This window comes from Centruroides sculpturatus, unplaced genomic scaffold, assembly GCF_000671375.1.
Source record: "Centruroides sculpturatus isolate CEXI.00-Female unplaced genomic scaffold, Cexi_2.0 scaffold41, whole genome shotgun sequence".
NCBI lineage: Eukaryota > Metazoa > Arthropoda > Arachnida > Scorpiones > Buthidae > Centruroides > Centruroides sculpturatus.
In genome coordinates this window covers 1179673-1193602 of record NW_019384983.1, presented here as the reverse complement: position 1 = coordinate 1193602, position 13930 = coordinate 1179673, and the positions used below count along the sequence as shown (strand labels likewise).

At 28.9% G+C, this 13930-nt stretch overlaps 1 protein-coding gene across 1 annotated transcript in view; it reads right to left on the bottom strand.

Moving 5' to 3' along the window:
* Positions 1 to 5433: 5433 nt before the first annotated feature.
* LOC111632837 (DNA mismatch repair protein Msh2-like) overlaps positions 5434 to 13930 on the bottom strand; it is a 50579-nt gene continuing 42082 nt past the window's right edge. The window contains exons 7-8 of the mRNA XM_023377366.1: positions 7996 to 8082; positions 5434 to 5466 (exon numbers count right to left, since the gene is read on the bottom strand). Coding sequence (XP_023233134.1) covers positions 5434 to 5466; positions 7996 to 8082 — 120 coding nt within the window. The remainder of the gene's footprint in view (positions 5467 to 7995; positions 8083 to 13930) is intronic.

Genomic DNA, 13930 nt, shown 5'->3' with positions numbered 1-13930 from the left:
GAAAAATCCCTTCTTAGTGTACATTCTGTTGACGTACTCTATTAAAACGCAATCAAAAACGGAAAAAACTGCATCTAAAATGGTATAAATAGAAGCAGAGTTCTTTACGGTAACCTTTTCCGTAAGGCTTACCGTAAAGAACTGTCCATCCCCCATGTTTAACGAAATAATATATAGCCTATGTCTACCCTGAAGTTCCATTCTAAATATTGGTGAAAGAATTTTTGAAATCGGATGAGTAGTTTCGGAGATTACCTGCTGCATACAAACTAACATACATACATACAAACATTACCTCTTTATAATATTAGTATAAATTTAATACTCTTTTTATTAAAGAATTTTGTATATGAAACTTTCTCAATATTTTTAATTTATTGCTTTACAAAAAATTTTATAAATGCAGTATTATATAATAACTACAAATAATTACAAAGTATAATATTATAGTATATAAGTAATAAAGAAATATATAAAGGGTTATATATAAATTTTTTCCTATATTTGCAAGAAAAATCTTTTAATGACTAAGCATTTTTATAAGATAGAAAAAATAAATTATATTTATATCTTATGAGGAAAAAACTGACCTATTCTGTTTATATCTAATAGTGGTTGTTTGATCCACTGTGATAACAAACGCTGTCCAGGTATAGTTCTACATTTGTTTAACAAACCAAATAAGCTGTAGGACTTATTTTCTAAAAAAGATTAATAATATATAATTAAATAGACATTAAAAACATGTAGATTTATTAATGAAAATATTTATGGTTTACCATCTGATGAAGAAGGAATTAATCCAAGTGCTTTTACAGCTGCAGCATCCAAACGAACAAACTGAGTTAACTCAAATTTGTTTAATGTAAAATGTCCAAAATTATTTTCATCAGATAAAAGCTAGAGAAAAATTAAAAAATGCTAAAGTTAAGCATTTACAAATATATAATTGTTTGAATCCTTTTAGGATTCAAACAATTATATATTTACAAATGATCTTTCTAGATCTTTCTTTTGAATCCTTTTAGGATTCAAAAGAAAGATCTAGGATTCAAGACGGCTTGCAAAGTGGCTACCAAAGTTCAACAGTTTTTATAATTTAATTTCATCCAAACTGTGATATTTTTAGTCTTAAAAAGTAAACAGAAACTGTTGTATTTTACAGGATAATATGAAAAATCAAATTCTGAAATAAATTAATCTACTATCTACTAGTAATTAATTTTTATTAACTTCTAAATATCACTTTTGGATAACTGTTATTATGTTCTATGTATGTATGTCTCTTTAATCCGACATTAAGTTCGGTAGATTATCATTACAGCTTTCAGGTTAGACACTTCTTTTATTGTTTCCACATATGCATTTCGGACTTATATAAATGTGAAGTCCCTGTCAGTGCAATACTATGGTTCTGTCTCCTAAAACCACGGTGTACAACGGGTAACATTGGAAAGATTTTAAAATACAGCCATTAAAAATACCTCAAATACATTTTCACCATTAATATGGAAACTTTTAACATTTGCTCATAATATCTTATATAAGTACAACTTTTAAAGAATGTGTATGTTTTACAATATAACGTTGCAGTAACTGCAATTATAATTGTTTTACAGATAGCATAGTAATATTAAAAACATTTTTTAAGGGATATATACACAATTTTACAATGTATTTCCAATTTTTATTAACTTTATTACCTTGTATTAAAATCTAAATAATATAATATAATATAAATAAATAAATAATTCCATATGAATTATTTATTTTATATACAACAAAACCTCTTGCATCACAACAAAATATCAGTTTTATTCATAGAATTAGTTTTAAAAGAAATGTTATACTTCCAAATATGCTTACAAAAGGAAATAATGAAAAAATGAAAACACTTTTAAACCATTAAAAATAAATTAATTCAAATAATTTAAAAACATTTTTTGAACAACAACAATTAAAAACTTTCTAACAAAGCTCAGTAATTACAATTTAAATTCGCAATGGAGTCTTTCAAAACAGTACAAAAAAATACCATTGATAGCAGGCATAAAAATATCCACTGAATTGACTATCAATATTAATATCCGATATTTAAAAAAAATATATATATATATTAGCAATAAAGATATAGTAAAGCAGAATAAGAATAATTGAATACTACTATTTTAAAAAGTTAATTAACTATATGCAGAAAAATATGAAATCAATTTGCATAAGTGAAAACAGTTGTACATATACTTTTTGCATTCTTTTTTTATAAAATGTCAATTAAATGCAAAATATTAATTAAAGTATATCATCTTATACAAAAGAAACATCTTTATATAGGGTCTGTACAGGTAATTTCAACTGTGATTCCCTGACCAATTATGACATTATTCCGACCTGTTAAGGTCACTTCATTTTCCCTTTCCATTATGTAATATTTAGACAATTTTATTTAAGCCCATTTTGCTTTGCTTAAAATCAATTACATAATTAGCTGCATCACTTCTACATCATATAAAAAAATTTCAGGATTTTATTTAAATAAGAAAAAACTTGAGTCATTTCATAAAATCAAATTTCCTTAAAGCAAAGAACTGGGAAATTCAAATTTAAGCAGAATAAATCACATTCTCCACAAGAAAAAAAAATGCATATTGCATGTTATTTTTAATCCAGCATGGACCCATTTAAAATCATTACATTTCTTCCCATTCTTCCCCAAAACTCATAATGAGAATGGCGGGGTTTTGATGAGAAAGTGGGTGATTGTCAATTGTGTTTTTGAAACCCAACTTTAAATCTATGATAAATCTATGGTATACTTCCGAAATTCAGCAGGCCATCTGAAGACAAAAATTTATAATTAGAGAGAAAGCATATCACAAAACATCAATCCATAAACATTGGCAGGATTATCATCTACACTAGTAGCCTGGGACGCCCCCTAGTGGGCGTTCTTTACAAATTCCCATGAGGCACGGTTCCTTTGACTTTTTTCTTTTTATCAATATGCTCTACAGCTCTGTTAAAGTCCCAATCACATCATACGGATCTAGATTTCTACCTATTAAACATTCTATAAATACTTTAAAATAGTTTAATTTGTTTATTTACCTTTGCTTGTAAACCTCGATTTTAAATGTATCCACCATTTTTTCAACTAATTTCCTGTGAGTCAATGTGCGACGTTCATTGACTTGTGAGTCACAGGATGTTGTAAATGTGCTACACAAGGTTAACCACGGCATATAATAAGGCAAGGCTAGGCATATAATAATTATTTATACCATTCCGTGGTATAAATAATAAATTCCTATTACAAATAAAAATAATTTATTGTTAATTTAAAATCATTGCTATGGTGCCTCTAGTGTCCGGTTTTGGCATACAGTTACGCGTTCAATGGGTTATACAGATAGATGTGCTGTATGTGGCCAGCAGCAAAGAATGTAACAAATAAAACTACATGAATTGAGCTTCAGTTTTTGTAGACCTCCCTATACCAAACCAAATTTAAAGATGTATTTGGATCAAAAAAGGAGCAAGCATGACAGATAAATAATGCAATATTTGCAGATTTCCTAACTTTTTCTGCTAAAAGTCTTATTCCCTATATTTCCAGGTCTGTTCAAACCCTGTTTATAGAACTTCTTAGGCTATGTCTTACGAGCAGCGTCCAGCAACCGCAGGCGTGAATGTTCTTCCAAGCAAAGCAAACCAACTGGTTCAAGCAAATGTGCGCATCCAGAGTAACCACGTTTAGCGTGCAGCAACCACCAGATGATGCTTCTACATGCGTGTGCCAGAAGCAGCTACCAAGCTAGTTTGATCACTGCATCCACTGCTCACACTTCCAAAGTAGAAAATGGCTGATTTTGTAGATAAATAAAAACAGAATGACAAATAAATTGTGTATATATGTTGTATGTACTTTAATTAATAATCTTTTACATAATTTAATAATTTCTGAGTTTGTATAAATGTAATGTTTTAAAAATAAAACTTTTTCCATAGTAGCATTCAACGAAGTCTTCTTGCCACCATCTTGTAAACAACGTGCATCCACTCTGGACAGAAATTGCTCACGAGTTGGAAGTGTGTACAAAGATTCTTTCTGCTCACGTTCTCTGGACGCTGCCATGTAGGATGTACCCTTACAGAAACACCTTATGTAGAACAGGAAAAAATTCCACTTGTTGTAAAGAACTGTTTGCAGAAATATACTACAAACATCTGTGAAAACAGTCATGAAGTGCATATGTACAAGATGTTAATGTTAAAAGTTAACATTAAATGATTAAAGATGATTGTAACCTCTTTAGTTATGCACACAATCTCCAGCAGATGGAGATAAAAATGTAATACTTTTTCTATAGGAAAATCCTTTTCCAAAAATTCTCAAAAATGAAAGTAGATAGAACCAAACACTTTTTTGCAATAGAAACCTATTCAATTTTTATTTTAATATATAATTCAGAATTCTGAAAATCAAATTCATTATTTTTATACATATTTTCTACAACTTTAAAAGTTTGTAGAAAATTGACAAATTATCATTTGATAAATCTTAATACAGTGTATTGAATTTTGTAGTGCATGTTATCTAAGTTTTAAACTTGGCCATTGGAAATAATTGATATTCTTGAGTAAAATGTATCAAAACTGAAAAAAATTATTATATCTTGAATACAGAATTAACAAAGTTCATTTGGTAACGTCATCCAGGAAGGACATTTTCTATTGCAGATTAAATATACCAATTTTATTGGATGGTGCAGTGCTGCATACCCAAATTCAAAGACTGACAAAATTTGATAAGTTAGGATTACATTGAAATAATTTAAAACTTTCTATTTGGGACAGCATGACAAATTATAGATGACAGGATTCTTTGTGAAGAATATGATAAATATAATTTTATAATTCAATAAAGCTTGCTTATTTTCAAGTAAAAGTCATTTTTTCATTTCTTCTCATATTATTTTTGACAGGTTTTTACTTCTCATTAAGTTTTTGTAAAAAATTATCAATTTTACCAAATGACTAAAGGATTTTATTTCTTCTGCAATTCTTGATTGGTTTCAATTTGTATATTATATTTATTTTATTTTATATTAAATTTTAATAAGATTATTAAAGTTCTAATGGAAAGTAAAAACAAATTAGACTTCATTGTAATCAGAAAATATTACAGCACCATATTGTTANCAATACATACAAGTAAAGTACAGTATTTTCTGAGGAAACACTCATACTTATTTTTTTTAACCCCATTCCCGTAATCCAGCATTTTCACAAATTTAGCGACCCTTCGGTCCACATTAGGCCAAGTTTTCGAGACTCTACTGTAATGTAATTAAAAGAAAATAATACCCTTCAATTTCCAACAAAACTTGTTTAATTTAACTTAAATTAATGCGTTCAACCCTCTTTTAATGGTTTCTACAGGTAATCACTACTAGAAGGAAATCCAAACTGGAAAATAATTCAAAATTAACACAAACCATTTCACTTTCCAGCACAGTTATTTAATGTTTGGATAAATGTATTCAAACTGCTTTACAGATCAACGGTCTATATATACATTAATATATTTTTTATTCTATTTCTGGAACATTAGAATATTTAAAGTGCTGGAAAGTAAAAATATTTTTTGTGTGTTATTTTCAACCACTAGTAGAACATTTAAAATAAAAATATTCAAAAATGAAATGTCAATGTATATAGAACAAAATATATGAATATTTAAATTATGGCAGGCAATTAACAAAAACAAAGTTTCACTGGAAATTGAAGGTGTTATTTTCTTCTAATTGGGTGGAGCATAAGCAGAACTCTGGATAAGTCAGAAATTTTGTCTGTAGTTGAAGTTTAAAGCAACTGTATGGCAACTGAACATGATTTTTTACAGATATGTTCAACTTGGCAAGGCTGATGCTATGACAAAGTCAGTATTTTGAAATTTCAATCTATGGGTCAAGACATTCAAAGTCAAAGTTTGCCATGTAAAGTCTATGAGTCAATTGCAAGCCAGTCATGCACTACATGTCAATCAAGTTTCCAACTGCTGTCAATTTACATTTTGATCTCTAAGATAATCTTTAATTTTGATCATTATGATGGCATTTAATATGCATGGTCTGCAGCTGCATATGTGGGTGTTTTAAACATTTCTTGATATTTTGGTTAGTTATGAAGTTGGACATGTATGTTCTTCTCTGAAACCTGTGTGTTTTAAACTGCTTTAGAAAAAACATTAAAAGCATGTCTCCACACATGTGAAGCAGAAACAGGAAAACCTATGGTACAGACCTTAATTTTCCTAAAAAATACCTAGTATCCAGTTGTTTAGCATTCACCTTGAGATTATGTAATAGAATATAACAAAGAAAAAATTCTCATAAAAACATCAAATAATTTTCTTAAAACTTTAGATTTTAGAAATAAAAGTTAAAAAACCAATTAGAACTAATTTATTTTTCATCAAAATAATTCAATGGCATTATATATTTTTCATAATTCTTAAATTAATATAATTCAAAATAGCCAGCCAACATATTTACAAAACAATATATAAATGAATTTGTGAATAAATCTTTATAAAACCAGTAATTTGTAAATTAAATATTTTAAAATTACTTATAAGTTAATTTACAATTAATTTTTATAAATACAACNTCAATTTATTTTCTAAGCTGTATTAAATATAAGGTGTCTCAGAAGAATAGGTCAATATTCTGGGATGTGAAAGAATAGGCTATTTTAAGCAAAAACATTAATGTAAGAATATGCTCTACTCCAAATGGTTTCTGAGATAGAGGCATTTGAATATTTAATTTTTCACATGACAAATTTCCAATAGTTTATAATCAATTTTCAAAAATATCACTGTCAACTTCAATGCATTTTTCTATTCTCATGAGAACATGGTAATATACATTGCTTGTCTTAGTGTAAACAAAATTACCTTCTTGATAACTGGATTGATGACTAAGAACATCAAACAAAACCTTTACCATCCAATAAATAATTTTAATGTAAAATTTGACAAACATTTTCAATCTTACACAAGATCTGCATCAGATCAATAACATTCTAAATAGGAATGCATAGAACCTACTTAACTGCACCACACCAGGATGAATATATAAAAAGAAAGCGACTCACAATAACCAATTAACCAGAGTGCTAAAGATCAATATTTGTGAACATTTTCAAAGCCCCTTCTGGGCACTTCATCAGGTTTCTTTTTTTTATTCCAAACAAGCTTGAAGGTTAACCCCAAAGATTCAAAGGCTAATGACCAGCTTGTTTGAGATCAACATTCCAGGTAGAATCTAGGTAGATTCTAGTAGAACATTTAAAACAAAAAAAAAAAAAAAAAACATATATTGGAGAGACAAAAAGAAAATTAAAGATAAGATTAAACAAACATATTAGAGCAATACGTGGAAATTATGCAAATTCTGCGGTAGCGGAACACTGCAATTCAACAGGATGTGAGATAATATTAAAATCAGTTAAAATAAGAAAAAAAGAAGAAAATAATTATAAACGACAATTATACGAACACATTAATATAATCAAACAAAATAATAAAACGAATAATAACAACGGAAGAGAAATACACCAATCATGGAGAAGAATGATAGATACAGAAAGGAAATTAACGTATAAAGAGAATGATAGCAACTGGGAAAGACAAAGTGAAAGTGAAGAAAGACAAGTGAAAATGTAAGTTAGAATTGGTTTTAAATGCATAAATATGTAAAATGTTAAAGTTTAAAGTAAAAATGTTAGTGTTTAATAGAACAATTATTGGTTTGATACAGGAATGTTTTAAAATTGATATTAATTGTAATTGGAGTGAATTATTGGAGGAAAAGTAGATTTGAAAGAAAGAACGAAAAAATAGTATGAATTTTATAATTTATTATAGTAGGCATAAAAATTTTTTTAAAATATTGTCAGTAAATTAATTTGTNATTACTTTTAAATTTTTACCTGAAGATTTGACAATGCATCATTATCTGGAAATTCTGAAACTAAAATTTTTTGAGAAAATGCATCACCATAAGCAACTCCTACCATCTAAAACAAAATACACCAATTAAAAATCCTTTTACTCACTTAAATGATGATAAATTCATTTATACTAAAAGAAATTAATTTTGTTCTCATTTCTCAAAAGAATGTAGGATATTATTATATAATCTAATACTACTCATCTAATCATTTATGTTCAGATCTTACTTTTTGTACATCTGCATAGATCATATCTTCAATCATTCTGTGCTTAATTTTCTCAGGGATGTAGCCAGAAAATTTTTAAGTGTGGGTCACCCACACTTAAAAATAGTATGGCCTGATAGACTTAATATGGGGAGGTCGACTACCATAAAAATGCTATACTCATATACTAACAACACATTATTGTGCAGGGAGCTGCAATACTAATATGGCAGCTCTTTGCATGTCACATCCAGGCCATACACAAACTAGCAATATATATGGCAATATTCAATAAAAAGAAGGAAAGGTTTAACAAAAACAAGTATTAAATTTTATTCTTCATTATATCACGGTTGTTCATATAGCCTAGTATGTAGCCTGATGTGCTTATTTTTCTGGTTCATCCACATTTCTGGTCAACTGCTTCCGACATTCTTTTTCTTACACTCATGAAGTAGTAAGAGAATTAATTTATTTAATTTAAAATATATGCTCTCCACTGCAAATTAGTAGTGGCTTGTCCCTGTACACCATACTTTTCCTTTAACAGTAGAGTCTTGCCAGCCATCTATCTAACACCTTTCAGTGGAAAAGTTCTGAACTGAAATAAGGTGACTTCCAATTTGCATCAGAAGTTCTTATATAATTAATTGAGGTATCCTGCCACTAAGGTTTCCATATCTGGTCTTGTTTTTCATCTATTTAACTCCATTCTCTAGATTAAGGAAAGACAGTGGATGGATGACAGTGGGAATTTATAGGTCTACAATTTTTTCAAATTGCAGCCCAGCATTATGACATGTCACAATAATTAATTGCTCACTTTATTTATTTTCTATTTTGTTTCAGTTTTTTTGAGTTTGAATGTTGAGTTATATTAAACCTCAACTGCTATCTCAACACTCCCTGGTAATATTTCATTTTCATAATGAATGGGAATCATATCCAACTAATTTAGGGTTTAAAATAAGACTAAAATACAGTATTAAATAGAACTGAACTACATTTTGTAACCAGATATTAATAGAAACACTAATTAGGAAACATTTTATTTTTGTAAGCATGTTCAATATACAAGTTAACATTGTATAAAAACCTATTGTCAAACTGATACAGAAAGCTAGACTTCACTCTTGCTGATCAGTGCATAGCTTTGGAATTGTAAGCTATTGATAATTTTAAGTGATTGATTGAATTAGTGCTGATTAAGGGTTCTTCTATTGCTAGAGTCTCTTTCCAATTGTTTCAGATTTTGAGTAATTGTAATTTTGTAAATAGTAGACTACTAATAAGCAATTAATTGTTGTAAATATGAATCTGACATTTGTAATATTTCTGTTTTATGCCAACTTTGTTATTGAAATTATAACTTTTATTCTGTAGTGAGAAAGTCCAGACCTGGCATTTATAGTATAATAGTTTTTTTAATATTTTATGAATTCTGATGCAAGGATCATTTTCTTTGACATTTTGGTCCTTGCAAGTTTGGTGCTCAAACAGGAACTAGAGTTTCAATAATTTCCCATTAACTGATCACCAGAAGTGAATCTAGCTTTCTGGATCAGTTTGACAAAGGTCTTTTATACAATGTTAATTTGCAAACAGATGATACAAATTAGTGGGATGCAATTCCATTCATTATGCACACATTAATATGAGATTATGCAAATGAAGTACAGTGGGTGATCGGTTAATGAACAAATCAGATAATGAACACTTTTGCGAAAGATTTTTATGTTTGGACAACAAACACCTTGTAAGGAACCAAGTTCGAGCATTATTTTTAGTTATTTTTTATTTTGCTTTTTATTCTATTTTTGTTTGGGGCTTATGTTTTGTTAGGACGAAGAAACCTTCGTCCTAATAAAACATAAGCCTTTCCTCACCAGTCACCTTAGAAACTTAAAAATAGAAGAAAGAGAATCAACTCACCGACAAAAAAAAGTGCTGTAGAAAAACTTGCGCACACTTGTGCTCCTGAGCAGAAAAAAGCAAGTCCACACCAAGAAAGGGAGGAGACCCCACAAGCAAACTTAGGAACTTGCTAAACCTTAAAGAATAAAACATCCCAAAAAATTATAAAAAAGAATAATGTAAAAGATTAGCAAGTATTGTCAGGAAATAGGCTGCCAGACAGAAAGGAAAAGTTTCCTGTTAGCGATAAGTATGTAAATGAGGGGAGTGATCTCAATCAGAATTTGACATCACCTTGTAATATAAAGTCCGAACCTCAAGTGAAGATGACCGAGGTGAGCTTCTGTTAGCAATAAGCGTGGCGAGCTTCATAGCAGCAAATGACAAGAGGTGTCTGATAGCAATAAAGTGGTTCCAAGGCAATTTGTGGATCAAAGATTAGAAAGTCTTGAGAGTTGAGGAAAAAGGTTCCTAGTATATTGAGGTGACGATTAGGACCTTAGTTCATAAGAATTGTTGTACATAAGTTAAGTCTTTGAATTTTTTTGTCGTGTTCAAAAGGGGAATATATTTAAGTTAGCAAATAGATTGATTTGAGTTTTGTCGGGTTGATTCTTATTGATTTTCTTTCAATAAATTTGTTGTTAGATTGTTACTAATTTTTGTACATAGTCATTATTAGAATTTATTAAATATTGGATTGGTTTTGACTAACTTTGTCATTATTTCTTTCGGTACACGCTTAAAGTCCAGTCCTGGCACATTAACGCGAATCCATGTAAAGTACCCATTAGGTAACAGCTATTTCCGGCAACAGTCGTGTCGTTAATCGTTGTAAAAGTCATAAAAATAACTTAGTACTTTACAACCTCACAGAACAAACACAAAAAGAAGCGACATAAATAATAAAAACCGACTGGTTTTCCTTTGACTTCAGGCAACAATTCAAAAATTTTCTGAGCATGGGAGACATCGATGATCAACCAAGAATATACTGATCAGATAGTATTCCTCCAAACCTTTAAACTCTCTTTTGTAATCCAGTCTTTTATTTTTCTGACAGAAACAATTCTTTTATAGTATCTGCAAGACTGCCCGACAGTCTTGCAGATACTATAGGCACTCATTAAGTTTTGCTTTGATTTTCATTTTTGAAAGGAGAGTATAATAGCAAAAGTAGAAAGGTACAGAGTGGGCAGATGTCTGATGTCTGATGTTGCTGGGCAGTATGGCTTGAACAAGTCTACTGTAGGCCACAGTTCAATCTTATCTAAGAAAGATACTGTATAATCAAGAAGACTCAAGCAGCTAAAGGAGTACAAAAATCTGAGAAACAAAAAACATTAAAGAACTCATAATGGAACCTGAAACTGATCTGATGACAGAAGAACGCCAAGAACTCTTGAATAAAGAACACCAAGAAACTCGGCAAGATATGTTTTTTTCTGAAAAAGAAGATTAATGCCTATATCTGCTATTAAAGATCTTTTGAAGAAGTGAGAGAACGTCAGAACAACAGTCTTAGAATGGCATTCAAACCAGGTTGAGGTTAATAAGCTTGAGGATCTCTACAATTACAATGCTATTAATTACTTCTGAAAAATCCTGAAGAAGAAAGAAAAGCAATTGACATTAGACAGATTCTTTAACCTCACAAACAAAAAAACACATGACTAATAAAAATGCAAGACTGTGTATATATGTATTTTTATTATTACATATAAATAAACGTAGTAAGAAAGCATATATTTTTTATTTTTTTGGGGTCTCCAGAACGAATTAATCAAATTTCCATAAAAACATATGGTAAAGCGATAATCAGTTAATGAACAAAGTCTTGGAACAGATTATGTTCGTTAACCGATCACCCACTGTACTAGGTTAGAAGTGTTGAGATAACAGTTGAGGTTTAATGTAACTCCCAAAACTCAAAAATATCCGTTTACTTTTAAATTTGAGTTTAAAGGTAAATGATGTATTTTTGAGTTTACTTTTAAACTTGAGTTTAAAAGTAAACAATAAATACTGTTTACTCTGTTACTGTTGCAATGCAACAGTGGGGTCAACAGAGAATAAGGAGTGGAAGAGCATTAGTTTGGAAAATGCTACCCCTTGCAGCTACACCCCTGCATCTGTACATATTCTTACTTTACACAAATTCTTCAATATCATACAATATCAAAGCTTCAAAATAAAATTTCTTAAGATAAAAAAATTTTTTTCAATCTTAGAGAAAAAACTTTTTATCTAGAAAAAAACAATAATTTTTCTTAATAATAATGTAAGTTTATATTATTAATTTGTTTTATTAAATGGTTAAAATATTTTATGTACAGGTATACCTTGAGTTACATCGTTTGTCAAAAAAAAATATATGGAAGAATAAAAATCAACTTTAAGTCATTTTATTTGACTTTACATATGTCTTTACATTTGACTTTACATCTAATATTACTAGAAAATTGTTAAAAGCACATAAAATCATATTAAAATACATACATTTACAGTAAATGTTAATATAATCATCATAAATCGTAGAGAACGAAATATGAAAACATCTGTGACTCTGTGTTGTCGTCTTATTTGGTGGTCTTATATGTGGAAAATGCCCAATATTAGCATTTTTCACAGTAGTTTTAATATCTACTGTTTGGTGTCATTGTTAGCGCCACTCAATATTGGTAAATTTAACATAAATTAGTTTATTTTTTACTATTGCAAAATAATTTTAATAACTGTATTTGGTATCTAACCTTACAAAATCATCTTATTTTATAATGTCTTAGAGCAAACCATATTCACAAATAAAGAGTCCGCGATGTACTGTAAACATCGCCAAATTGTAAACATGTATATTTACAAGTACATACATACTGTACATGTATTCGTAAATTTAGATTACTTTTTTTCCTATACTATATTAAAAACTAAAATTTATTTGTTTGTAAGCTTAAAATAGATTCTTATTAACCATATACAGTATATTATATGTGTGTTATATAATATTTTTAATATTTTTCATAAAAAGAAAAATAATCTTTGATTTTTTAAAACAATACTTAAACTTTTTACTACACAGTTTTAAATAATGTTTAAACATAGCTGCTACTATGTTTACCTTTAAAATATACTTTAACAACTTACTTTTAGTAGTCTTTGCTCCAAGTAGATTACTCTTGACTTTTTAGTTTTATGTTACAATAAATAACAATTTTGAATTGTCAACTACTAGAAAATAAGCTTAAACTTAATATTTAACAAAAAAATATTTTATCATATAATAAAATGCATGCAGTCTACAGCAACTGTCACATGTGCTGTAGCACTTTGAAAATGGTAACTTTCTGTAGCAGTGTCTTTACATTTGAATTATACATGTAGCAACACAAGCATGTTGGTAGGATTGAGTTCATTGGGACAATTCAATAAACTTATTCCTATCACATGACATCCTGAACATGTTTGTATTGCTACATATAAAATTCAAGAGTTGAGACTAAGGACTCAATGTGGTAAATTTGAAGTAGTTCTACTGTGATAAGTTGAAATGTGCTTTCTATAAAGAAATAATGCAGTAACACATTTTATCCAAAATTTAAGTATGACATGTAACAATAAATAAAAATAAGAACTGATTATATAATTTCATTTGAAACATTCCCTGATTCTCCATACCAATTTTCATTTCCTTGAATTTCCAAAGTATGCATATTGTTAAGAATGATTTAGAAGAAAGATATGAATTCATTTTCTTTGAAATATATTGCTGTGAACCATAAAGTACATAGTACAT